General features: G+C 31.6%; 2 protein-coding genes across 3 annotated transcripts; one reads left to right on the forward strand and one right to left on the reverse strand.

The window, feature by feature from the left end:
* Positions 1-1,401: 1,401 nt before the first annotated feature.
* LOC140814823 (transcription factor bHLH63-like) lies at positions 1,402-4,145 on the reverse strand. Of its 2 annotated transcripts, none has more exons than XM_073173915.1 (7): positions 3,450-4,145; positions 3,065-3,310; positions 2,794-2,928; positions 2,636-2,707; positions 2,342-2,542; positions 2,163-2,262; positions 1,402-1,647 (listed from the first exon to the last, which is right to left on the reverse strand). In XM_073173915.1, the coding sequence occupies exons 1-7, from the start codon at positions 3,843-3,845 to the stop codon at positions 1,610-1,612; spliced, it is 1,188 nt and encodes a 395-aa protein (XP_073030016.1). In that variant the 5' UTR covers positions 3,846-4,145; the 3' UTR covers positions 1,402-1,609. The 2 variants fall into 2 exon arrangements, with proteins under 2 accessions (XP_073030016.1, XP_073030015.1); XM_073173914.1 differs by having other exon boundaries at positions 2,342-2,551; positions 3,450-4,142.
* Positions 4,146-26,847: 22,702 nt separating this feature from the next.
* Positions 26,848-27,918, forward strand: LOC140814537 (protein RADIALIS-like 4). Its single transcript, XM_073173558.1, has 2 exons — positions 26,848-27,186; positions 27,739-27,918. The coding sequence occupies exon 1, from the start codon at positions 26,932-26,934 to the stop codon at positions 27,157-27,159; it is 228 nt and encodes a 75-aa protein (XP_073029659.1). The 5' UTR covers positions 26,848-26,931; the 3' UTR covers positions 27,160-27,186; positions 27,739-27,918.

Consider the following 27,918-nt stretch of genomic DNA (forward strand, 5'->3'; position numbering starts at 1 on the left):
AATTTTAGCTCTAAAACTATTAGGCGGGTTGTTTTTTAGTGATCATTTTGGATATGTTTGATCTTTTTATTCATTTAGTTTCTTATATTGTCTTTAATGTATTGATTTAATTTGAAAAATTGTTGTGGAACTAAAAACAATATGAACACACATTATGATTCAGATACCTCTTTTTAAAAGTTAGATGCGGGCCCAAATATTGTTAGGACCGGCCCTCGTGCCCGGGCAACCATCTCCAGCTCATCAACTCGGCCCGGTGTAATCGCCCACTAAGCTCGCACCCGATTCATCCGGTCATCATTAATCATCTATCCAGTCACAATACATCCTATACACACTAATTATGTTAAAACTATTTTAGGACGTTAGCTTTATCTGGAGATTGTTGCTATGATTAATTATTCAAACATTGAGGGCGATAGATCAATAGATGTAATTTTAATTTTATAGGCATGTAATTAATTTTTTTGGCTAGGACTAGCATGATATAAATAACATAATCGAATGGCTGACACCTGGTTCTTAATGCTATAGGCTGGTAGGCATATTTTGTTCATCTCAATGAAAAACAATTTAGATTTTTTCGTGCTTTATTTTTCATAGATTTCGAGTTTCAACACCCTCACTTGAACCTATGATTCGACTTCGTGCTCGTGAACTTGCGTCCGCGTCGAATCAAACATGCAACTTATTATACATTTGATTCTAAAAAGGAAATGGGAGTCAGAAATTTTTGTGGTGATAATTGATGGCATCAACATTTTTCTCTTGCTGGGAAAAAAGTGACTTGTTAGTTTTGCCTTTCTTGAAGTTCATCATTGAATTATGATGCTCAAAAGACTGCAACTCGTACCGTTTTGTCAACCATTTACATCATTGCTTGGAAACTAGTCCTGGTATTCATGATGTTTCCAAGATTCCTTGTCCTTTTAGCAAATGACCAATTTGAACCTCATCATCACCTCCTAGAAACATAACTATTTGATGTCATTAATGTTTAAAGTTCTTGGGCTGGTGGAGCTTTTACTTGGATTGGATCTTGACTGTTTTAGAGTGTCAAAATTTACAATTTAGAAAAATTGTGTGTATAATTCGAATGAAATTCCTTGTAAAAGATGCCAGATATTTTATTAAATGATATTATGAAGTCCTGATAAAATGACAGGTCTCGTGTTAATCTTGCAATAGTAAACATCTATGTTTTACAGGTTGGCTAGTCTTGTCTTCTTATCTTCCATAGATTGCTTTCAGATTTAATATTGTGGATAACTTTTGCAATCTGATGATGATGTTTCGCTTATTTGTTATCTGCTGCATCTATCATTGTTAATTTTTTGGGGGCTGATTTGAAAAGTTGGGGAGTGTGTGTGAGTGAAGGCAGATGCAAATTGACAGGGATGATTGACAGTAAATTTTGGCTACTTTCTCATTATCTTTTGCTCATCATTGCCATCATGCATATTTCTCGACTGCTAGTATACACAAGATACACACGGCATGTATTTCTGGATAACCAAAAGAGATCGTCATGGTACGAATCAGGGTTCTGGCTCGGGCTTGAGCTCGAGTTCGAGCTCGTTCTGGGACGTCTCTCGTTAGTAGTGGTAACTCACATCTCCTGTTTCACATGGCTGGCATCGATGAAACCTGCAAAATTATTTATAGTTTCAATATTCAAATTTTACTTAAAAACGAAAACATGATTTGGGTCTTAGAATTAGAACATTATCTTTAGTTCTATGGTATAAATTTTGAGAATATTTATGGTTGATGCAGGAATTAGTTGGCCACAATGTGTCAATTCTGTATCAGAACTCTTGCCGGAACTGCTTGTATATTTTACAGCATTGTGTTTGTGAATTATTGACATTGAAAAGCCAGGTGTCTTTGATCATTGATTCATTTAATGTGGTAGACAAAAGGCAAACCACCTAATACACTACTTTATTCATGAGGACCACCTGAGGGGGAATGGCATTTTTAATAACGTATATTTCACTGTTTTTTTGGGTTTCAAGAAAAAATGAAAAAAAAAAAAAGAAAAGAAAAGAACGCATAATATAATGTGATTATATCCTTACATTTGTGGGATTTTCTGTTTCTTTAAATTATAAAAAAAAAAAAAAACAGTGATCAAAGTCTGAATGAACTCTGAAGAATACCTGAAAACGGCTGAGAAACAAATGATGTTGATCTTCCTTGTTGGTATTCCATACCGTATAGATTTTGTAACTCGGCAGCCCAAGTTAACGGCTGAATTTGCTGCATATTGAAGTTGGTTTTTAGGAAATATGCTTAAAAAATTATCTACAACCAAGAATTAGATGGACAAAATACTTACATTCAAACAGGATGAGTCGAAAAGGGTATCTGGAATTGATACAGGAGCACTGATCGTTCTCCGAAGTGTGGCATCCGGAGGATTTGCTCCCATTTCTAGGCCACAACTTGAAACTCCTTGTCCTAATCCATTGAACTGAAGATGAGTAGGATTGACAGATTCCGACGATGACCCAATTGCCGGAATGCTAGATGCACAAACCTGAAACATCTGTTTCATCCAAATAATGCATGTCAAAATCGATCGTGAGACGACTTAAGGGGTATGTATGGGATTGGAAAGCATGCTCTATACCTCTTTAGCTAAATAGTTGTCAGTTTCAAAATCCAATCTTGGATTCATCACCGCCAGTTTCATGGATAAGAACTGTCATAATATCGACTGATTAAATTCATCTTTAGAGGCGCAAATAATTGTTAAATTTGGTAACAAACGGCTCTGGTTTTATGTACCTCTACTTGTCTCTGAAGGGATTGGACATAGTTGATTATCTCGTCCAGCATCCCGGCTTTCCCAGTGATCTTGTTGCATCCCGGAACTAAATCTTGTAGGTACTTCATTCTTTCACTGATTTTTTCCCTCCGAACCTGCCAGCATTATGTAAAAAACCATCAAAACTGATTCTTACAGGTGACAGGTTGAAAAAGAAGAAGCTATTACTGGGTTTTCTGGCAGAGGAATCTCCACTCGAAAGCCCGATAAATAGGGTTTTAGTGTTCTTACCCTTTCCGCCAAGCTGTGGCTGTCCGTGGCTTGCCCACGTCGAGCTCGAACATGTATATAATCTGGCTTTGGAGCCTCGGAGGGCTTCGAATTTTCCTTTAAATTTTCGTCACAAGTTCCTTTGGTGTTATTGTCGTTGACAGTAGTGATGGTGCTCTTGCTGTTGCTGTTTTGTTCTGTGATCTTCGTGTCCTCTTCTGTACTCCCCTTCGTCTTTTTGTCCTGGGATTTTTCTTCCGCCGCTACCTGAATATATCCCAAAAACCCATATTTCATATCCCAAATTTACATCACAACACTCTCAAATTATAGGAAGATTGCGAATAAAAACTTAAATCCTTTAACCATCATCCCCTGCAGCTATAGAATTAAACTACGAACTCACCTCAGTACTATGATTTTTATCAGCCTTTCTCTTCTTGAAGCTCTCTTTTCCGGTGGCAGAGCTCAAAGCAGCCTCCTTTCCTTTGCCACCACTAGCCGCCACCGCCGGCGGGCAGCTAGCAGTCCTTGGAAGAGCGCAACTCATTTCAAACTCGGACCCATTCCCATAATTCAAACCATTCCACCCGTCTTCGAAACCCGGGTCGGGCTTCATCGGTCTGCCCATCAGCAGCTCACCAAAACCTTGATCGCCATTTCCCATCAAGAAAGCACCATCAAAATGCTCGTTCTCGTTGAAATAAGTAAAGGGATGGTGTTGGATCAAGTTCTCTTGCTGCCAACTGAGACGTGCCCGTTGCCGCTCGAGCACACTCATTTCTGCATTCCCAGAAAACATTTCCGATGAATTTTCGCAAGAACCTTTTCAAGAATTCAGCAGATAGTGCAAAGTGTGCTTTAAGTCCAACTTCAAGCACTTTTCTTGGCCTAATAAATGAGTAAATTCACATCAAGTGTCCGTTTTCTTGTTTTGTGGAAGTAGTGGCCAAGTTTCGAACTTTATTTGGAGTGGAGAGAATCGAAAAGTTTTTGGGAAAAAATGGTAATTTTAAGGATTATAAGGATCGAGGAAATGTCGGGTATAAATATACTTTTGGGGAAAGAATTGCCGGGAAAATCTGAAAAAGAGAGCCGGAAAAAATAAGAGAGAGACTCGAATTTGGTGTGGGGCAAATGGAAAATTATTTAACGGAGCTATGGTCAGAGGCCATGGTGTGTGGGCCCATTAAGCATGACTAGCCACGTGGGCGTGTCTGAGGGGCCAGGCCCATATTCGTTTTGGGCCTTTATTTTATTAGATATTAGGTGGATTTTTACCTCATCTATCCATTTATGTTTGCATTTTGTGATATATTTGTATGTTTTATTTTTTATATTTATTTATTACTGTTATATTAATCCATAGACTTTTATACTAGAGTGGGTGAGTCAAATCTACTCATATTCACAATAAAAAGTAATACTTTTAGCATAAAAATTAATATTTTTTCATGAGTGACCAAATAAGAGATCCGTCTCACAAATATGACCCGTGAGACCGTCTCACACAAGTTTTTGCTTTCATACTAACATAATTTAGTGTGATTCTATTATACCAATTGATTTTTACAAAAATATTCTCGTCATTTCAAAAAGACAAAAACTTGTGTGAGACGGTCTCACGGGTCGTATTTGTGAGACGGATCTCTTATACGGGTCATCCATGAAAAGGTATTACTTTTTATACTAAGAATATTACTTCTTATTGTGAAAATGGGTAGGGTTGACCCGTCTCACAAATTAAGATCCGTGAGACGGTCTCATGTATTCGGAAAAATACTATCTTTCATTTAATATACATTTTATAATTTTAAAAAACTCACACATTATCTCCTACGTATTACATATTTAATATAATTGTATTTAGGGATATAATCAAGTCAAGTCTAGCCGAACACTTGAATGTTTGAATTTGAATAATTTATAATTGATCAGAGATCGATCTTTATTTAATAAATATATTTATATCTCACGAGCTTTATCGAGACTAAAAGAACTTAATAAATATAAATGAAAATTTTAAATATTCATTAAACTCATTAAAAACTAAATTATATATTTATAGAAAAAAATAACTTTCTTATTAAAATTTATAATTTTATTCTAATAAATAAATTTAGTATATTTTTCTACATTTTTCATAAGTAAATGTAAAATCTATAAATCAAATATCAAAAATATTATCTTTCATCTACAAATGCTTGACTCATAAGTCTATCAACGAACATTGTAAGAACTAACGAGACAGATCTTGTAAAACTCAAGCTTAGTTTGTTTATCTTAATAAGCCTCATTAAACGAGCTCAAACGAGTTTCGAATAGCTCACGAACGGCTTAGCTCATGTACGTCCCTAGTTGTGTCATTGTTGTTCAAATAATAACTGAAACTATAACAAAATAATTATAAATCGCAACTCGTAATATAAAAAAAATGAGCATCGGGACTGAAAGATGCTTAGGGCATTCGACTGGTGGACCACGGGGTAGTTTCTACACATTCCTTGTCATGGGACAAGAATGATCCAGTGTAGATATCTTTTCTTTTTTAATTAATTATTTTATTTATTTTTATATGTCAGTCACCTTTTAAATGGAAGATGACTCCTAATATTATATATATTTTTAAGACAAAAATTTGTGTGATATAGTCTCACTAGTCGTATTTTGTGAGATAAATTTCTTATTTGAGTTATCCATGAAAAAATATTGCTTTTTATGCTAAGAGTATTACTTTTTATTGTGAATATCAGTAGGGTTGAGTCGTCTCACAGATAAAGATTCGTGAGACCGTCTCACAAGAGACCTACTCTATTTTTAGTTGTGATTATTCTTAATATCAAATGTTTCGATGTTTGCTATTTGGATTGCATTTTAATTCTATATCCTAATTTCATTTATTTAGTTAAAATTGATGTCAATGAATGGCTTTACTTGATATAAAAACATATATAAAAAAAAACTCATATGAGACTATCTTACAGTTCAATTCCGTGAGATGAATACCTGGTCCCATCCGACCTTACTAATGAAAAATATTAATTTTTCATGTCGAGAATTTTTTTTTCATTACAGATATGAATCGAGTCGTCTCTCTCACATATATAGATTCATAAAATGGTATATACTCAAAAAGTCACTTTACAAGTTGTAATTGATATATCTAAACTTGGGAGGACTAAGCTGACTTAAGCAAGAAATTAAATATCCTAGGTTAAGAAAAAGACATTTCTTAAGCTGTCCTAATGATAATATGCAATTTATCTGTTGAATATCCATAATGCTAGTAATTTCTTTTCTCTTGTTAATTATTAATGATTAGGTTATAAAAATTAGTCTCTTAAATTTCATTTTAAGCAGTAACTAACAAATGAGATAAGTTACCGAGGATGTAATATTATGAATTATTATCGTGACATTGTGTCGATCCGATTCATAATTATAATGAAAAATAACAATTTTACCATAAAATATAATAAATTTTTTACTATTTGAGTTAGAACGGCAATATGTCTCACAAAATTGAATCTTAGTACAGAAGTAAACGATTGATTTTGCGTACATGTCTAAAGATGGCAATTAAAGTCACATGAACGATACTAAGTACAATGTGCCTATGGTTTAGAAAATTTCGTAGTAAATTTATATGTGACTTGACATCAAACGAAGATTGTTCAAAATATTTTACACTACTTGAATTTATACGTTATATCATCGCTATATCATCTCTTTCGATCGCATTTTGTAAATATATTTTTCATTAGTTTTTATTTCTATTTCGTCATAATATTGATATGATGCTGTAAAATATCGTCTTACCGTGTTATTAAATAACGATTAATTAGACTCGATTCAGATAATAATAATAATTTAACTTTTTGAAAATATAGGAAAATGATTGGCAAACAATTATACATGACCCTATGCAAAAAAGAAATGTCCGATTGGGGACGTTGTATTTCCTCAATTTCCTCAATTTCTTGAATTAAATTTATCTGTGGGCTACAGAAAATTCAGTAGGAAAACTAATATCTCTGTGCCACTAGTTTTATTCTATTAATTTTCTATTATTTTTCTATATTCAAATTCTATGTACAATGAACTCATCACAAGTTCCATATATGCCACATTATTATATTATTGTTTAAATTAATTATATTTTTAAAAAAATTAAAAAAATTCACAACCCTACTCCACCACCCCTGATTGATACGTCTTTTCATCTACTTTATCAGTAATGAAAATTTTCCTTTATTTAATTATAATAGATTGTGTTTGAATGGAAATATTCGGATTCGAGAAATTATTTGAACTTAAATTTGAAGTTATGGGATGAATTTAATTCACCGCAATTACTCAAAAAATAACTATTTGATTTGAAATTTATTGTCAAGTGGATTTACCTAAACAAACCACTAGATTTGTTATTATAAATTTGAAATTCCGAACTTCCTATCAATTAATCCAAATACAACATGGATGTACAATCCTAATCAAATCTCACACACACATATATGTTACAATTTTTGGAGTAATAATTATTTTAATCCGGATATCAAAAGTGAGAAAAAAAATATGTTCTTCTTGTTTTTCCGACTTATATATTGCACATGTATTTGATTTGGATGTAAAAAGTTGATTTGAATTATAAATTTCAGGAAAAAACTTATGTGAAACGGTATCACATGTCGTATTTGTGAGACAGACATCTTATTTGGGTCATCCATGGAAAAATATTATTTTTATGCTAAAAATATTACTTTTTATTGTGAATATATGTAGTGTTAACTCGTCTCACAGATAAAGATTCGTCAAACCGTATCACAAGAGATCTACTCATCAAGTATTTAGTGGAAGTTAATCTTGTTTTTTTGTTTGGGGCTTGGTGGGAGTATTATTATATTACATGAGAGTATATCTCTTATAAGACGGTCTGATATATTTCTTTGAGATGGATGTCGAGTCTATCTAAATTTATATTGAAAAGCAATAGTTTTAATATAAAAATAATATTTTTTATTGATAAGATCATATAGGAGATATGTTTTATGAAATTGACACGTCAGACGGTAGAATCTTTTGATGGCAAAAACTTGTGCGAGACGGTCTCACGGGTCGTATTTTGTGAGACGTATCTTTAATTATTTGGGTCATCCATGAAAAAGTATTACTTTTTATGCTGAGAGTGTAACTTTTTATTGTGAATATGGATAGAGTTGACCCGTCTCAGAGATTAAGATCCGTGAGACGGTCTCACATGAGAGTCATTCTTTTTTAATATATGTATATATTATATTTGTATAATTATATTGGTTCATGCAAAAGCTTTGAGAAATATCAGTCCTTTCATTTATTGCAGGTGATAATATATTAATTATAATATGTAAAAGAAAAACTGAATGCCAACAATTGATAATGTTACTTTATTTGCGATTCTCCTATCTTATCGTCTTGGGATAAAATCATAAAATGAAGGGCAGTACTCTATTAGAATAATAAGAAAATAAAAAAAAGTGATGGCATTGCTGGAAAACAAGGGAAATTAGGGATATACTAAATATTAATAAATACATTTTCTTTGACTGAATTTACATTCACAGTGAAATATTTCATCTATATCAAATAAAAATACTTGTTTTTTTTTTTTTTTGTACATGTACACTTCATGAAAAATAAAATTAATTATACATATTTGCAAGTTAATTTAAGATGCTCCTTATTTTTTTTAATTTTTTGTTTACAAATTTGGTCATGCGTGTTTACTTATTTGCAATTTTGACCTTTTATATTATCAAATTTCGGTCATGTATATTTTTATTTTAGATAATTTTAGTCATTTTTATCGAAAATATTCATGTGACACTACATAAATGAAAATCACATAAAAAATGATAAAAATTTATGTGAGACGGTCTTACGGGTCGTATTTTGTGAGACATATCTCTTATTTGGGTCTTTCATGAAAAAATATTAATTTTTGTGCTAAGAGTATTACTTTTTAATGTGATTATCGGTAGAGTTGATCTGTCTCACAAATAAAGATTCGTTAGACCGTCTCACAATATAGACATACTCCAAAAGAATTAAAGAAACTAAGATTAAAATTTCACGGATCCAAACTTTATCATATTGCTTTTCATCATTTCCAATCATTAAAGTAAAGTAAAAAGCTCAAAATTTCATGTGCTTGTATATTTTAATAAATAAATTGGTTTGGTGGTTATGTTATCTATCTGGAAACCTGCACTCTTTCGGGGTTTCTTTCCATTTATAGATCAAATCTGCCAACCTATTTTATTACCCAATTGAATGGATTCTTTTGATTGTTATTTTGGATCTATTTATTTAAAAAAATGTGATTTTTATATTATATTTTAATATACTTTTTTTTTAAAAAAAAATGGATTCCCAGGTTAAGTATGGGCACTGAAATCAATTTTTAAATCAAGGTGGAAACTGGACAAGTATTTAATCAGGTTGGGTTTGGTTCAGGTGATTAGCCTGTATTGATTATTTTATCCTACCTAGTCAGCTGTTTGGTTCGCGTGATTATTAAACCAACTCAATCCCTCATATGAATGATTAGGTTATATTAGGTAGGTTAAAATAATACCTCCTCACCCCCTAGGATTATTTATCCCACTCTTAATACCTCCTATTTTTCCAATTTTACCCTTCTCCTAAATTCAAACTCACTACCATTTCCCGCCACCGACCGCCGCCTCCACTACCGCCGCCGGCCGACCACCGACGGACCGCCGACCGCGGCCGATCACCGGCAGACCGGCGACGAACTACCGATTGCCGGCCGAACACTGGCCGACAGCCGGTTAGCGACGGTTTGCAAAAAATCCGTCGCAAAATGTCAAATTTTTAGTAATTAAAATAATTCAAAACAAGATCGGCGACAGTTTCTCAGGAAAACCGTCGCTATTAGCGACGGTTTTTCAGAATCCGTCGGTAATTTCCGGTCTTTTCCGGGGGGAAGGGCAATTTCGTCTGTTGATCAAAAAATTCAAAATTATCCTACACTTAAAAATCTTACCAAACATAATATTATTTTACACCATATATTACAATCATACCACAATCATTTTCTTTATCATTTACATATTAATCATTAGTTTATCCTATCTTTCCAACCAAACGTAGCCTCAGGTGCGTGAATTCATTGGATACATAATATTGACTAGTCGGCTCTGTCCCAACCAAGATACATAATGCTTTTTTTTTCTTTTTTTTTATCATGTAAATTAAAAGTCGAGAAAATTGTAATTTTTGCCCTCTGTTTTTTTTTTAAAAATCTTTTTATTTTTATGATATATGCGGTCAAATTATAATTTTAGTCGTATTTTTTTTCAATTTTTTTTATAATTTTAACTATTATTTTAACAGAAGTGATAATGTGGTAATGCACACGTCAGCGTTATAACTACATCGGAGCCAAATCAACATCATGTCGGAGGAGGAACAAAAATTTTTTTTAAAAAAAAAACTAATTGATTAAGATTAAAATTTTACGATACAGATTATCAAAATCTAAAAAAACAATTATATATGACCAAAAATATAATTTTCTCTTCATAGTAAAAAAAACGGTGGATACATATTTTTGTGTCATTCATGCAAAGATTAATTACTCCTCGAAAAAAATCAAGAATAATTATATAATTTGAAAAAACCAATTTTCACAATTATGCCTGTGATTTTAATTAATGGTTATCAAATTTAATTTTTTTTTAAAAAAATAAAATTACTTGTACCGATAAAAGATGACAAAAAAATTTGTTGGGATAGACAGAATATTTGGTGAAAGATATAAAAACTAAGGGAATCTCCTCTTAGGCTTCAGCGTTGAGCTACGTACACTTTGTTATTTCCAAAACTCAACCGAATGCAACCTCAATACCAATTATTGAATTCAAGTTGACGATTTGATTTTTATTTTTTAGATTTAGATTTTAATCTTAATTATACGAAGATAAAATGATTCAACCAAAATATTTAAAGGTAAAAATCTGTGTGAGATAGTCTAACGAATCGTATTTTGTGAGACAGATATCTTAATTGGGTTATCAATGAAAAAAATTACTTTTTATTGTGAATATCGGTAGGGTTGATCTGTTTCACCGATAAAGATTCGTGAGACCGTCTCATAAGAGACCTACTCATGTTTATATATATATATATATATATATATATATATATATATATATATATATATATATATATATATATATATATATATATATATATGAGTTTAGTTTGAGAATTGAGCATAAGATTTCGTTATATTTCTACCATTTAGTACTGTTTTGGTAGTAAAATTGTAGGATTTTGTGGAAATTCATATATTAAACGAGTAAATTGAAAGGAAATTTTATTTGTGGCGTCTCGCCCTTGTTTTATGTAAAATTTGTTCTAATGGGATTTTTTTATAATATATATATATATATATATTTCTCATATTTAAATAAGTCCAGGTGTACGTAAATGAATTTTAGTTGTCCAAATTATTAAATGACAAGTGAAAGCACTGCAATGAATGGAAGATTTTTTTTTTCTCTGAGGACATAGTAAATGAAAATTTTAAATATTAAATTTCCAATCCAAAAATATTCATAGTATTAATTCGAAAAATATATATATAACAGAATGTGGGAAAATTCATCTAAAAATCCACTTGATAAATTTATAGACATAAAAACCTACATCTCATTTAAATTATTTATGTGATTTTTTTATGAAATTGATTAAATTTCGGAAATATGAATTTTAAAAAATTTAGTAAGAAAATACTAGATTTTGACCAAACGGGTTTTATATTAAACTTATTAGTGGGTAATTTTTCTTTTATATACAAAGATTACTATCTCACGGATCATTTTTTTGAGAAAAATCTATTATCTAATCCGATCCGTGAAATATTATTATTATTTATGTTAAAAATATTACTTTTCATTCCAAATATAGACAACTTCAACTCGTCTTAGCGATATTCATCCACAAAAAACAATAGGCTACATAACAATATACGCAGCTGTCTTCGATCCTAAACCTTAAAAACACATAAAAAAGACAGAGAAATTTGCCTTTAAAAAAATAAAAAAAATAAAGAAATTACAGATGTGAAGCAAATTAGCGTGAAAGTGGATAAACATGAAATGGGCCTCACATTTGTTGGAGTCAACATTCTCATTTTTATATTATATTTGTAGGCCCAATCCTAACTGACTAAGAAAGGGATTGAATTATTATTATTATTATTATTATTATTATTATTATTATTATTATTATTATTTGAAGATATTAAATGCATATGTGATATCAAAATATTTAAATAAAATAGTGTTATTTAGATTCATTTTTATATATTAGATATTGAATTATATACAAAAAATATGATGAAAAATTATTTTGTACATGACAAAATGGTTATAATAGTATTAATATTTTTATATGGGGTCTATGAGTTTTTTTTTTTTTTATTTTAAAAAACATATGAAGTTGAACGTCTATTTATTTTTCACAGTGATTATTAACTCTTTCAAGATTTCACATTCTTGGATATCGTAACATTGTTTATAACAATATATATCAAAATAATATAAGTATAACACAAAGATAATTAAAAATACGGTGATAATTATTAACTATACACAAATGAACACACTTGTGAGATGACTCAAGCAAAATAATCAGGTAAAAATTTGTGTGAGACGATTTCACGGGTCGTATTTGTGAGACGGATCTCTTATTTGGGTCATCCATGAAAAAATATTACTTTCTATGCTAAGAATATTATTTTCCATTGTGAATATCCGTAGGGTTGATCCGTATCACATATTAAGATCCGTGAGATGGTCTCACATGAGACCCACCCGAATAATCATTAGAAAAGAAATTGAGTTCACAAAAACAATGTTAACGAAAGAATGAAAATTAACTATATTTCTTTAACAAGACAAGAAAATAATCGCATCCTAAAAACTCAATAACAAACATAACCAAAACACAAAAATACAAATCTATATAGCCGAAATTCGGAGCAATAAAACAATTTTTCAATCGACACTCCGTATGAGCGTTGTCTTAAAATTTTTTCAACACGTCACGACAATACAATAAAATTACGATGCTTCGTCTTTGCGAGTTCTTCAGAAAATTATTCCATGTATTGCTTGTCTCGCTTCTCTAGCACCTTTATTGTGCATCAATTATTATTGGATATATACAGATTTGTGTTGATATTATTCCTACAAGATAATAAAAATAGTCTTTTATTATGAAACATATTATTTTAAATATCAAAGAGAAACTCGATATCCTATAATACAAATTTTTATACAAAATCTTATAAAAAAAAAATAAATTTAAGAGATAAATTTATGTATGGCAAGACAATGCACGTTTCCTTTCAAATACTAATTATGACGTCCAGTTAAAAAACTTTTGAATATTAAATAAATTCAAACTTCCATATGTTACAAATATATCACCACCTACCTAGCTTATCCTCAACAATAGGATAATTAAATTATATTTTACACAATTTATTATATTAATCACATAAATTAATATTTTGAAACAAAACTCACAAGATAGACAAAAACTTGTGTGAGACGGTCTCACGGATCATATATTGTAAGACATATATCTTATTTGAGTAATTCATGAAAAAATATTACTTTTTATGCTAAGAATATTACTTTTTATTGTAAACATCGATAGAGTTGACCTGTCTCATATATAAAAATTTGTGAGACCGTCTTATAAGAGATATACTCCACAAGATAATGGTTGTTTTTTAATCATGGTTTGAAGACAAGTAGTGGAGAACCATAATTAATTTTTAATGGGGAAACAGTTGTTGGGGAGACCATAATCACTCGGGTGTTTCATGAAGTATTGACATATCCAATAAATCAAAATACATAATTTAAACCTAAATTCACTATTAATATATATCATATAATTATAACATGAATTTGTTCCCAATCTTTCAACACATGATTCATTTTCCTATATTATATGACTTTGTAATTTAGTAAGGATACATCATTACGACAAAGTCTCATGAATATGTTTTACATGTATTGTGTGCAATAATTATCTGTGTCGTATAGAACAATTGAAACATGGTGTTTAAACTCATGTACATTTTAAAATATTAATTGAGTTGCATCGTTATCATAAACTATAGTTTTTGGTAAAGCGACAAACATTCGGTCTTATAATTGGTATCAGAGTTAATGCCACTTGTTCGGTTCTCATTGATTACAACATATGTAATTATAAGAAAGATTGTTGGGTGTAATAATTGTCTCTGTTAGGTAGAACAATTGAAATGTGTTGTTTGAACCGCTGCACAATTTAAAATCTTCGAGTTGCACCGTTACCACCAACTATAACTTTTGGTAAAATTACAAATACTCGATCAGCACGGTTATGGCTTCTTATTTCATCAACCAGAAATTGTGACCAAATCCTCGATTTTAAATCATTTTGGAATCGAAACCAATAATCTTCTTGGGAGATGATTTCAATATCGACCCATGACTCAAAATAAAAGCCACACCGAGTTATGGGCCGATATTTACGCATCCAGTAAATGGGCCTTCTATCCAACACAATTTGGGCTCGAAATATTATAGCATGTTGAAAATTCCTTCCACAGTGGTTATAGAGAGCCGATTCAAATTCTTAAATCAATTTTATTATGTATATTCTAAAAAATTATTAAGTTAAATATTTTAAATTTTAAATTTTCTCATTTTTTTTCATTTTTTTTTTCATATTTTAATTCTTAAATCAATTTTAATTTTTTTTTTGAAACCTACTTATTTTTCGTGAAAAAGACCGCTTATTTAAAACACACGAGAAGTCTATTGACCATAATTTCTTCATTAAAATTTTGTTCCGGAGTTTGCCTATCTCAACGGAAATATTTACGAAATTCTTAGCCATACATTTGATCTAAATTTTTCATAACATATATTTTGGTTAATCTAAGTTTTGTGTTTATTTGTATTCACACAAAAATTGGGATAACACTTAGCTTCGAAATTAATGAAGAGGATTCCATTGGGTTGGCGTAGACAAGGCATACGTCTCTCAACCAATCCTAAAGCAACGTACGACATTTATTTATTTTTGTGAGCATTAATTAAATCAATTTTAGATTTCACAATTTTTTTTTTTTTTAAATTTGGATCAAAACATTTTGTTGAAAAACAACTCTTTTATTAAAAAAAAAATATTCTCTCCGTCCCAAATATACATTTATTTACAAACTAAAAAATAATAAGTGTAGGTCTCTTGTGACACGGTCTCACGAATTTTTATCTGTGAGATGAGTCAACCTTACCGATATTCACAACAAAAAGTAATACTATTAACATAAAAAATAATACTTTTTCATGGATGACCCAAATAAAAGATCCGTCTCATACAATATAACTCGTGTGACTCTCTCGCAGAAGTTTTTACCACATAATAATTAGAAAAACAAAAGTTACCAATAGACTTCATGTTTTGTATTTAGTTAATTCATTATAAAATTGTTTACACTTTTTCCAATGCTTAGTTAATTCATTATAAAATTGTTTACACTTTTTCCAATACTTAGTTAATAAATGTATATTAGTAAAAATAAGAAAAAATATAATAAATGAAGAAACATGAGTATACATATTTGGGATAACAAGAAAATAGAATATTTTTTTATATAGTTGAGAATTTGAGACGGATGCAGCAACTATAATTTAATATTCAAGAATTTCAAATTCTCGAACATAAAAATCACATCACCCAAATAATTAGAGTTGATTATTATATTTAGTTATATAATATTGTTCTTGTGCTGGCCTAAAAATGGGAGGGACCCAAGAATTGTGGTGGGCCTATTTTGGGGGGTAGGAATCCAAAAAGTGGAAAATGTTAAGTTTATGACCCAATGATATAATAAATGAGAGTAGCAATCGAATCCTCCAAAAATCTTTGGCCTTTAATTCTTTTTAAGCAAAAACTTATGTAAGACGATTTTACGGGTCGTATTTTATGAGATAGATATCTTATTTGGGTTATCTATGAAAAATTATTACTTTTTATTGTGAATATCGATAGATAAGCGAGGAGACCACGATCATCTAAATTCGTGAGACAGTAGTCACAAGAGACCTACTCTTCTTTTTAACCCCAAAAGTTGCTAAAATAAAAAGCTTTTCTTATGCTCACAACTCACACTCTCTCATTCATTCCCTAGAGGTACTACCAAAATAGACCGATGGATATAATAAATTAAGACATAGAAGATCAATAGATAAGCGAGGAGACCACGACCATCTAAATATTTTCCATTTTAAGTGAAAAATAACGGCGTCCGCTCGCCCCTCGTTGGATCGCTACGACATCGTCCACACCTCATGAACTTGCATGGTATTTTGTGAAGACAACAAGGAGAAGGGAAAACCATATGAAATCGGGCCACCCTTTTTGTTCCACCTTTTCTTTGATCTTTATCAACTTTATCAAGATGAAGATCTTGATCAATGATGATCATTAATTGGACCACACACACTAGCTATATTTAATGTATATATATATACTAACTGCATTCATATTTTTGGGCCATTCTTGTATTCCAAAAGGTGGGCAAGGTCTTGTTCAAACCCGTACAACTTTCTTAATATATTATTGTTATTAAATAAAGTTACGTGGGATATTAAGTTTGCTCCAAATGTGTAGCCTGTATATCTTTTTTGTGCTATCCACAAGCCCTCAAATTCAACACTTTAGGCTCCCCTTGTTACAATAGTTTTTGGTGTCACGTCAGCGTTTAAGACATCATATCAGTATTTCTCGGTGTTATGTCAACATTCTGAATAAATATGATAACTAAAAGGAAAAAGAACAATAACAGATCAAAGGAAAGGAAAAACACACGAGTTTATGCGGAAAACACTTTTAAGAGTAAAATTAATACCACAAACATAAGAGAACTTATTGTAAAGGGTCCATAGTGGACTATATGATTGAGCCCTATCAACATAGATCTTCAAAATATTCTACTAATAAAAGTTATACCACATACATTGCACCATGAATTTTTGGGGACGTACCCAAGTTTCCAGCTTCTAAAACGGAATCTCCAATCAAGATTACTCAAAAGTGTAAATTAGCCAAGTGTAGGGACTTTAAGTGGATTATCATACTTAAATCAGGATTTTTTTTCAGTCACTTCTCTTGTATGTACTATATTGAGGGGTATTTTGTTTTTTAACCTTTGTCAACTATAATACACACGAGGAGGTCATTTGTTTTGTTGGGTGCAATAATTATCCATGTTTGGTAGAACGATCGAACCGTGATGTTTGAGCTGCTGCGTGGTTTAAAAGATTTGAGTTGCACCATTACCACTAGCTATAGCTTTTGGTAAAACGACAAGCGCTCGGTCCTACAATTGGTATCAGAGTCAAGGTCACGGGTTCGACTCCTATTGATTGCAAGAAGTGCAATTATTGGGAGGGAGATTGTTGGGTGTAATAATTGTCTCTACTTGGTAGAGCGATCGAACCGTGGTGCTTGAACTGCTGTGTGGTTTAAAAGATTTGAGTTGCACCATTACCACCAGCTATAGTTTTTGGTAAAGCCGTAAGCACTCGGTCCTACATATTTAATTAAATAGTTGATCGAAGTTATTTTACAAATTTTCTCCTATATTAACACTTACATCCACTATCAAGTACAAAAATTATAACATAGAAATGAATATAGAAGAAGTTAAGGTGAAACAAAACTCTGTTTAGATCTCTAACACTGTCGTAATTAAAATAATATGTAACACTTATCGAATTTAAATGCCATTGTACAATATCTCGATGAAACTTCTCATTCTGTAAATGCAAGATTGTTGGACAAATGGATGACAATTGAATCATGTATCTTATCATGTTTCAACTATATATGAATCACTAATTTCGTTATAAAATTCTAGTTGATTTGTGGGATTGTTTCCTATTGGGATAAGTGGTCCTAAACCCAATTATTAATAAGAAAATGACATCTAATTCTATCCAAAAAATTAAATTTCTGGATAATAAAACTAGGAAAAAATTCTGGAAAATGTTTTAACCTTATAAAAACTTATGGTACAATCTCCGCCTTCGAAATCTGATATTTCATTCTTCTTGTGACTGTTAATGGATGAACCCATATCTGCTGACACAGAAATTAGTTGTGAAAGCTAATTGGACCATCTGAGAGGATAGATTCAAATTTAAATTTTGAGCAAAATTTGTGATTTACGTATATATATATATGACAAAAACTTGTGTGAGACGGTCTCACGGGTCGTATTTGTGAGACAGATATCTTATTTGAGTCAACCAGGAAAAAATATTATTTTTTATTCTAAGAGTATTATTTTTTTATTGTGAATATAAGTAGGGTTGACCCGTCTCACAGATTAAGATCAGTGAGACGGTCTCACATGAGACCCACTCTATATATAATAGGTATAAAAAAATTTAATATATCAACAGCTTGATGTACGAAAGTAAAATCACTCATCACAATATTTTTCTCGCAAAAACATATTTAACCGAAAAATATATTATTTTAATTAAATCTTAAGTGTTAGATTTTTTGGTTTGAAATTAAGTAATATTTTAAAATTTGAAAATGTGTTGGTTCATGTAATATTTACAAACAAAGAGTACTCCTTTAATGCTGCCTTGCTAGAAAAAAGTCCAAAATCCCAATTTCAAACATCTATTCCATGAAAAAGTATAATCATATATTTGTCGCGAGAAAAAGATGAATATTTTCTGTATTTTTAACCCATTATATTACTAAATATAAACTGATGAAAAAAAAACAAAATTAATTCATTTATTAGTAAAAAAAGAAGGAAGCTAGACATCAGATAAATTAATTAATATATTGACAAAAAATTATGTGAGACGGTCTCACAAGTCGTATTTTATGAGATAGATCTTTTTTATTTGGGTTATCCATGAAAAATTATTATTTTTTATTGTGAATATTGGTAGGATTGATCCGTCTCACAGATAAAGATTCGTGAGAGATCGTTTACAAAAGACCTACTATAATATATTATGGCTTTAACTGTATTACCTGACAGGTAAATTTAAGATTCCTAAATAAATAATAATTCTGCTCGATCATTTATTTCAGAAGAAACCTGCACGGACGATTGTCTATTTGTCTTTATCGGCCACTGTAAAAATAGATAACAGATCAGATTTGTTCTTGACTTATAATTTGAATTTCACATGCATGCAGTTGGAAATAGGTAATTTTTAAAAAGAAAAACTAAGATTTATTGTAATAACTCATGGGTTTTTGGACGACTGCGTGTAGCTCTTAACCCCTAGCTCTGGACTGCAACAAAGAAATTCGTCTGCCCACTATTCAATTTCCAATAAAAGGACAAGCGAAAGATTTTGGATTCTCAAACACATTTCCCAACACAAAATCTATTTTGTGTCAAATTTTACATTAAAATAGTTCGATTTTTATATCAAATACAACATCAATATCCAGTTCATTTACTTCAAATCTTACATCAAAAAGAATTTTAACGAAATATTCTTTTTATTTTACATATATTAATTATTATATTTTATTTAATATATTTTTAAATATGACTAAAGTTTTATTATTATTAAATTTAAATATTAATATTTAAGTTTATAATTTAATTATTATATTTAATATATTTTTAAATATGACTAAAGTTTTATTATTATTAAATTTAAATAATAATATTTAAGTTTATAATTTAATTATTATATATAAATTAAATTATATATAATAAGAATTAATATACGAAAATTATTTAAATTGAAAATTATGAATACACGTTCAAACATAATACAAATACAACTTCAAATATAATAAGAATACAACTTCAAACATTTGAATGATTATATTCATCCCACAAATGATCAATTAAAGCATTTCGTAGTGTGAAGTGAGCATATTTGTCTTTTATTCTTTTATATAGATTGAAATATTCTTGAAATTTGATATGCTCATCAACATCCATTTCTACGTTCAGAGTTGGTGCTTCTCTCGCATCTTGAATGGGTGCATAGAGGTCACGTTCATCTTCGATAATCATATTATGCATTACGATACATGATTTGATTATGTCATGTAAATGTCGTTTCTTCCAACCACGTGCTGGAGATGGCACAATTGCAAATCGTGATTGAAAAACGCCAAATGCTCGTTCCGCATCTACAACTACGTAACAAAAGATTACTGCAGTGTCGCATCAAAGTTGTACTCCGTCACATTGGAAGATTAAGAGGATGCATTAATCGCCAAATTGAAACTTTTAAACCCAGTAATGTATCTGAAGAGGATATTGTAAGTATTTTTTATATAGATTATTTTCTTTAATAGTTTAAACTCTTATAAGAGTCGTGTATTTTCGTGCAATTCAATAAAGCAAAATATCTGTTCATGCAATATTCTAACTATAGTAAAGGATTCAAATTTGATCACATGTGACCTATTATGAAAGATATTGAAAAATTCTCCAGCGACATCAATCCATCGAGTCCAGTACCTAAAATTCATGTCACAAACTTGGATTCGTCACAGTCATAAACTCAGACACCAGAGACTCCGATATTAGGTTCTCTTGGATTGCATTCTTTTTCAATTAATTTAAGCAATGATGAAAATGCAACTGACACTTTATCCGAGCGACCTATTGAGTTAAAAAAGCTAAATTAAAGAAAAAAAGATGACAATGTTTCAGAATTATTATTTACGATGAAACAAGGACATCACAATCTTATGAATATACTAGAAAAGAGCTTCACTGAACTTCAATAATATTATAATATTCAAATGCTAAAATTGCAAAATGATAAATTGAAATTGGAAAATCAACAAAAGAAAATTGAAACTAGACAACAGAAAATGACATTGGCTGCCCTTCAAGAGAAGAATAGAGTTCTGTACATGGATTTAAGCATAATTGACGATCCAGAAATGCGTGAAATAGTTCTAATTGAACGAGCAAAAATTATGAAAAAAAGAAAAAGACACAAACAACAAGATGTTGACACGTTTGGAAAATATATAGGTGATTTTGGAGGATCCAGATCAAATTTATCAGATTATTGATTATCTAGTTTATTTATCTTTAAATGTATTTTCCTTTCGATTATTGCATTTGTATTTCAATTATTTTTTTCAATTTATTTATGATTTGTATTGTTATATTAATTTTTTGCATTTGTATTAAATTATATTAATTATAAATCATTAATCAAATGATTCATTAATTATCAATAATTTTATAAATAATAAATATTTTAAAATCAACAATTATTATTTTTAAATTTTTATGATTAAATATCTAATTATTAAAATAAATATTATACAACTATTTAAATAGTATTTATAATAAATACAAATATTTATAATAAATACAAAAAAAAATTTAAATTTTTTTTAAAAAAATGGTGACGCAGAGGTCTGTGGCCATTAGAGGAAGATCTGTTGTGCATTCTTGGAGATGGCCTCAAAATAGGACAATCTAATTTTGTCGTGCATGTTTATTTATTGTTTACGTATGTTTATATTAGTCTTCTTGCTAGCTATCTTTGTTTTTGTGTATGTGATAATTTTAGTCATTTTTCGACGTGGTATTGATGTAGATTGTGTCATATTAATATTCTCGATGAAAAATTAGTATAATTACAAAAAATCGAAATATGCATGAATAAAACAAAAATTTGATAATAGGATAACAAAAATCACAAAGAAACATAAATACAAAACCAAAAATATAATTTTCTCCTTCTTTATGTTCTCTTATTTTCTATATAAGCTTTTTCCAAACGTGCACTTTGTTAACAAAATAAGATGTGCAAGAATTGATTTTCATTGAGATGATTTATTGAATAATTCAACAAGCTTAAATAGAAAACTACACCAGATATCCTACGTGCATCAGAATATGCACTAACCAACTAAGTAAAACAACTAAACCACTTATTCCTTAAAAACAGCAACTACTACGACCCATCATTATTAACCAATTTTCCTAAATATTAGGACGACATAGACTGAGTAAAACTAAATAATAATAATATTTCTTAACACCCTCCCATAAACTAAATGTTCATCAAACATTCAGTTTAATTATTTAGCTCTGTAGTGGTCTCCTTCAAAGTGCACACACCAAGTAGCTTTCGTAACTTCAAGAAGGTAGCTAATTTGAGGGGTTTTGTCAGCACATCAGCAACTTGGTCTTCGCTTTTGCAGTAGACGAGATCAATAAGTCCATCATTTGTCATATCTCTCAAGAAATGGTACCTCACGTCTATATGTTTGCTTCGGCCATGAAGAACGGGATTTTTTGAAAGTTTAATTGCCGAACTATTGTCACAGAAAATGGTTGTAGCTCCATGTTGCTTGAACTGTAGTTCTTCAAGAATTTTCTTCAACCAACTAGCTTGACAGGCACAAGAAGTCGCAGCTATGAATTCTGCTTCGGTAGTCGACAAGGTGACTATCGATTGTTTCTTAGATGACCATGACACGGCTGTTGAACCCAGCATAAAGACATACCCAGAGGTACTTTTTCGATCGTCTTGATCGCCCGCATAGTCGCTGTCGGTGAACCCAATCAGACCTGATTCGTCTTCTTTTTTGTAAAACAATCCAAATTCTGTGGTACCTCGCACATACCGAAGGATCCTCTTTGCAGCAAGAAGATGCATCTCTGTTGGGTTCTCCATATATCTACTGATTAGACTTACAGAGAACATTATATCTGGCCTTGTACCTGTTAAATACATCAAACTTCCCACAATTTGTTTGAAAAATGTGTTGTCAATTTTCTGCCCTTCATGATCTGTAGTTAACTTCAAACCAAATTCAACTGGTGTATTAGCAGAGTTTGAATTTTCCATTCGAAACCTGCTTAATATATCATTGGCATACTTCTTTTGAGACACAAATATTCCAGCAGAGGTTCGAACAATTTCTAAACCAAGAAAGTAATGTAGCAAACCAAGATCAGACATATCAAACTCATCCATCATAGACTTCTTGAATTTTTCAAACATATCAACATCATTCCCTGTATAGATCAAGTCATCCACATAAACACACACAAATAACATTTTTCTTTCATCTCCAATCTTGATAAAGAGTGTATGTTCATATGGACACTTCCTGAAACCTTCCTTCAAAAAATAAGCTTCTATACGACTGTACCAAGCCCTTGGAGCTTGTTTTAATCCATATAAAGCCTTCTTTAATTTATAAACTTTATTCTCACTACCAAACTTCACATAACCAGGAGGTTGATCAATAAATACCTGCTCTTGTAAGTCTCCATGTAAAAATGCTGACTTTACATCCAATTGAAAGATGGGCCAACTATCTTGAGCTGCCAGTCCTATAACCAATCTGATGCTATCATGTCTTACGACAGGAGCAAAAACTTCTTTGTAGTCCACTCCAAACTCTTGCTTGTACCCCTTAGCCACCAAGCGTGCTTTGTACTTGTCAACTTCGCCATTTTCTTTCAACTTTGTTTTGTAAACCCACTTGACTCCAATCTTCTTTTGCCCTTTAGGAAGTTCAGTTAATTCCCAAGTATGGTTGCGTTCAATAGCTGCAATTTCATCATTCATGGCATTCTTCCATTTTGTTTCTTTGACAGCAACTTCAAAATCTATGGGATCACAATCTGAAAATAAGGCAAAGTGAGTAAGTGGGTCTTCAATTACACTCACCTCATAATCTTCCATCCATGCTGGTCTTCTTCTTCTTCGTTGAGAATGTGAGCTGCTTACTAAACCTGCTGGTGGTTCTCTTGGCAATGCATTTGTTGTAGTATTATGTGGCGTCATGGGTTGTTGCTCAATATGTACAAGCTGGTTGTTTTTTTCAGCAACATCATCATCATTATCGTAGCTTGTTGGAAATTGTTGAGTGATTGCATTCTCTTCCCATGACCAGAATCTGTCTTCATCAAAAATCACATCGCGACTAATGATGATTTTTTTTGTGATAGGGTTGTATAGCTTGTAAGCTTTAGATTGCTCACTAACACCGAGAAAAATACATTTTTCTCCTTTATCATCAAGCTTTCTTCTCTTCTCTTCCGGAATGCGGGCATAGGTTACACATCCGAAAATTCTAAAGTAATCAACGCTTGGCCTGCGACCATTCCAAGCTTCTTGAGGTGTCATATTTTGAACAGAAAATGTGGGACTTCTATTCAAAATATGAACACTCCAATTCACTGCTTCGGGCCAAAAACTTTTGGGAACACCACTCATCGTCAATATGCTTCGCACCATGTTGAGGATTGTTCGATTTTTCCGTTCAGAAACGCCATTTTGTTGTGGTGTGTATGCAGCTGTTAATTGCCTTTGGATCCCTTGTGTTTCACAAAAATTCGCAAATTCATGTGAGTTGAATTCTCCACCACGATCCGTGCGGAAAACTTTTATAGTGCAGCCTGCTTGCTTTTCAACAAATGATTTGAAGGATTTGAAAACTGAAAAGGCTTCAGATTTCTCCTGCAAAAAATAGGTCCAAGTTTTCCGGCTATAATCATCGATGAACGTTATAAAATAACGTTTACCTTCATTTGATATTGGATTAATTGGGCCGCAAATGTCGGAATGGACTAATTCAAGTACTGCCTTTGCTCTCCATGCTTTTCTTTGTGGGAAATGGTCGCGGTGTTGTTTGCTAACAATGCATTCTTCACATACTTGTGTAGGAACATCAATATGTGGAAGACCAGCCACCATATTTTTTTGTTGCAATGTCTTTAATCCACCAAAATTAAGATGCCCATACCGAAAATGCCAAAGCCATGTTGTATCTTTAATCTTGGCAGAGAAGCACGAATGAGTGGTATTGTGGAGATGCAGAGGAAACATTCGATTTGTTGTCATGCTAGCTTGAGCAATTAAGCCTTTCTTTGAATCTTATATCCGGCAAACACCATCTTTAATGACAAACTCGTATCCCTTCTCTTGAAGTTGTCCAATGCTTAGTAGATTTGCTTTCAAGTCTGGAACAAAAAAGACATTAGAAATAGTGTGGATAGAGTCTTCTTTGGCCTGGATTGTTACTTTTCCTTTACCCATCACATGAACTGTAGAGTTGTCACCAAACTTTACAGTACTTCGAAAGGATTCGTCCAACTCTGAAAAAACAGATTTGTCTCCACACATGTGATTGCTGTATCCTGTATCTAAATACCACATGTTTGTGTGTGTTTCTTCTGTACCATGACAAGCCATCAGAAGAGAAACATCTTCTTCGATCTCTGCAAAGTTTGATTGTTGACCATGCTTCTTATTCATATTTGTGCGACATTCATATTGGTAATGACCATACCTGTGGCATCTATAGCATTCAATATTTGACTTGTCGACATTCTTTGGCCTGTAACCATTAGCTTGATTATTGTCTCGCCCTCTCCATCTCCCTTGTGAAGTTTCATTCTTTTGTTCTTCTGGTTTCTTGTATGGATTTTTCCAATTTTCTCGATCATCATTTGATGTTGAAATCGGATTGTTGGTGGTGGCTTGCAAGGCTTTTTCTTCCTTTTCTTGTTTGTCTTCTTCCTGACCCATCTTCTGTTCATGCACCATCAATGAACCCTGTAACTCATCAAGAGAAAGAGTGTCTAAATCATGTGCTTCCTCAATCGAACAAACGACATAATTAAATCTTTTTGCCATTGACCGAAGGATCTTTTCGACAACGAAGGTGTCTTCTATCTTCTCGCCATGGATACGCATCTTGTTGACAATCGTCAAAGTTCGTGAGAAGTAATCAAAAACGGACTCAGTATTCTTCATACGAAGGTTCTCAAATTCAGTGCGAAGAGCTTGAAGTTGCTGCCGCTTTGCTTTTGCCGAGCCTTGAAATTTTTTCTTCATGGAATCCCATATCTGTTTGGATGTATCTTTATGGAGAATTGTTTCCAGAATAGAACGGTCTATTGCTTGAAAAAGATAATTCTTCGCTTTGAGATCTTTAAGCTTCAACTCTTCTAAAGTCTTTCTCTGAGCATCTGTAAATGAAGCTTCACCTGCAGGTTCAGCTACTCCACCATCAATGACTCGCCAATACTCTTTTGATCTCAAGAAATTCTCCATCAGCATGCTCCAATAATCGTAATGTCCATCGAAACGAGGAATCGCCGCTTGCACAAAACTTTCAGAAGCCATCTGCAATAGTGCTCTGATACCAAATGTTAACAAAATAAGATGTGCAAGAATTGATTTTCATTGAGATGATTTATTGAATAATTCAACAAGCTTAAATAGAAAACTACACCAGATATCCTACGTGCATCAGAATATGCACTAACCAACTAAGTAAAACAACTAAACCACTTATTCCTTAAAAACAGCAACTACTAAGACCCATCATTATTAACCAATTTTCCTAAATATTAGGACGACATAGACTGAGTAAAACTAAATAATAATAATATTTCTTAACACACTTTGGTTTTCCAACTTGATATACGCCAAAAAAAAATAAAAAATAAACAATATTGCGTTACAAAAATCGCTAAGGATCCACTTTCCCCATTCTATCCAGCTGAACCTTGTGGTTCCAATGCAAACAAGTCATTCAATTCAATTTTGCCAATTAAAATATATCAAATCCACCCACACCCCCCCCCCCCCCCCCCCCCCCCCCCCCCCCCTCTCTCACCTCACTCTATATACATATATATTCACTTGCATGCAAACTATTTTCACATAATCGAACACACATCCGATTGATATTTCTGTAGATCTTCAATTTAATTTATTGATTTTAAGGGGAAAAAATCATCACAATTTTCAGGCATGACTTCAAGGTCATTGAGTTCATGGACACCCCTAGAGAACAAGCTCTTCGAGAAGGCATTGGCTCGATTCCACAAGGACACCCCCGACCGGTGGCAGAATGTGGCTCGGGCAGTTGGTGGCGGGAAATCGACGGAGGAAGTGAAGAGGCATTTCGAGATTCTGATCGAGGATCTCCACCGGATCGAATCCGGCCGTATTCCAATTCCTAATTACAGAAACTACTAGTTCTATGTGGAAGAACAAAAAGAAAAGGTATTGCTATTAATATGTGTATATTAATTTGTTAAATTAATTATTATCATATTATGGTTATGGTTCTGAATATATATATATATATATATATACATATATATATATATATATATATATATATATTATGTACTTTAATTTATTTTAGGGCCTATCTCTTTTGGAATCAAAGGGTTCTGTTTCTTTCTTCTTCTCCTTTTTTTTTTTAATCTCACATTCGTTCATGCATGCCAAGGAATATTTTATGTCGCTATTGTGCATTATCCCATGGAAGAAAAACTCACTACATATTCCTTTTTTGTCCCTTTGAAATTATTTTTTTTTTTTTGTCTTTTGGCGTTTATATTTTATTTTTGCTGACCAAATTTCCCTTGCTTTATGTATTTTCCATGTGTCGGGCTCAAATGGAAAATCAACTTGAAAGTGCATGTGTGGAAATCAATTATATATATATATATATATATATATATATATATATATATATATATATCACTGTATGTTATTATTATTATTTAGTTTTTTCCTTGTAATAATTAGTTTTTGGTTATTTGGCAGTTCTCTGAAATTTCTCCACATGCAAGGAATCAAGGGCGGATGAGGAAGTCATAGGTTGCAAGAAACAGCTTTTCTTCATCGTCCTTTAATTTTGCTTTCGTTTTTCATTTTTTTTTTATTTTTTATTATAATTAAAATTGGTGTAATTAATCTCGAATAGCAGATCAGTATCGTCTGGTA

Source organism: Primulina eburnea, chromosome 15 (assembly GCF_022965805.1).
Source record: "Primulina eburnea isolate SZY01 chromosome 15, ASM2296580v1, whole genome shotgun sequence".
NCBI lineage: Eukaryota > Viridiplantae > Streptophyta > Magnoliopsida > Lamiales > Gesneriaceae > Primulina > Primulina eburnea.

Bases quoted from the DNA above. Each gene is read 5' to 3' on its own strand.
- LOC140814823 (XM_073173914.1), bottom strand. From the start codon at position 3,845: ATGTTTTCTGGGAATGCAGAAATGAGTGTGCTCGAGCGGCAACGGGCA. The intron at 3,311-3,449 runs GTGAGTTCGTAG...GGATATATTCAG, and splicing joins ATAAAAATCATAGTACTGAG to GTAGCGGCGGAAGAAAAATC. The intron at 2,929-3,064 runs GTAAGAACACTA...TAATGCTGGCAG, and splicing joins GCCACAGCTTGGCGGAAAGG to GTTCGGAGGGAAAAAATCAG.
- LOC140814537 (XM_073173558.1), top strand. From the start codon at position 26,932: ATGACTTCAAGGTCATTGAGTTCATGGACACCCCTAGAGAACAAGCTC.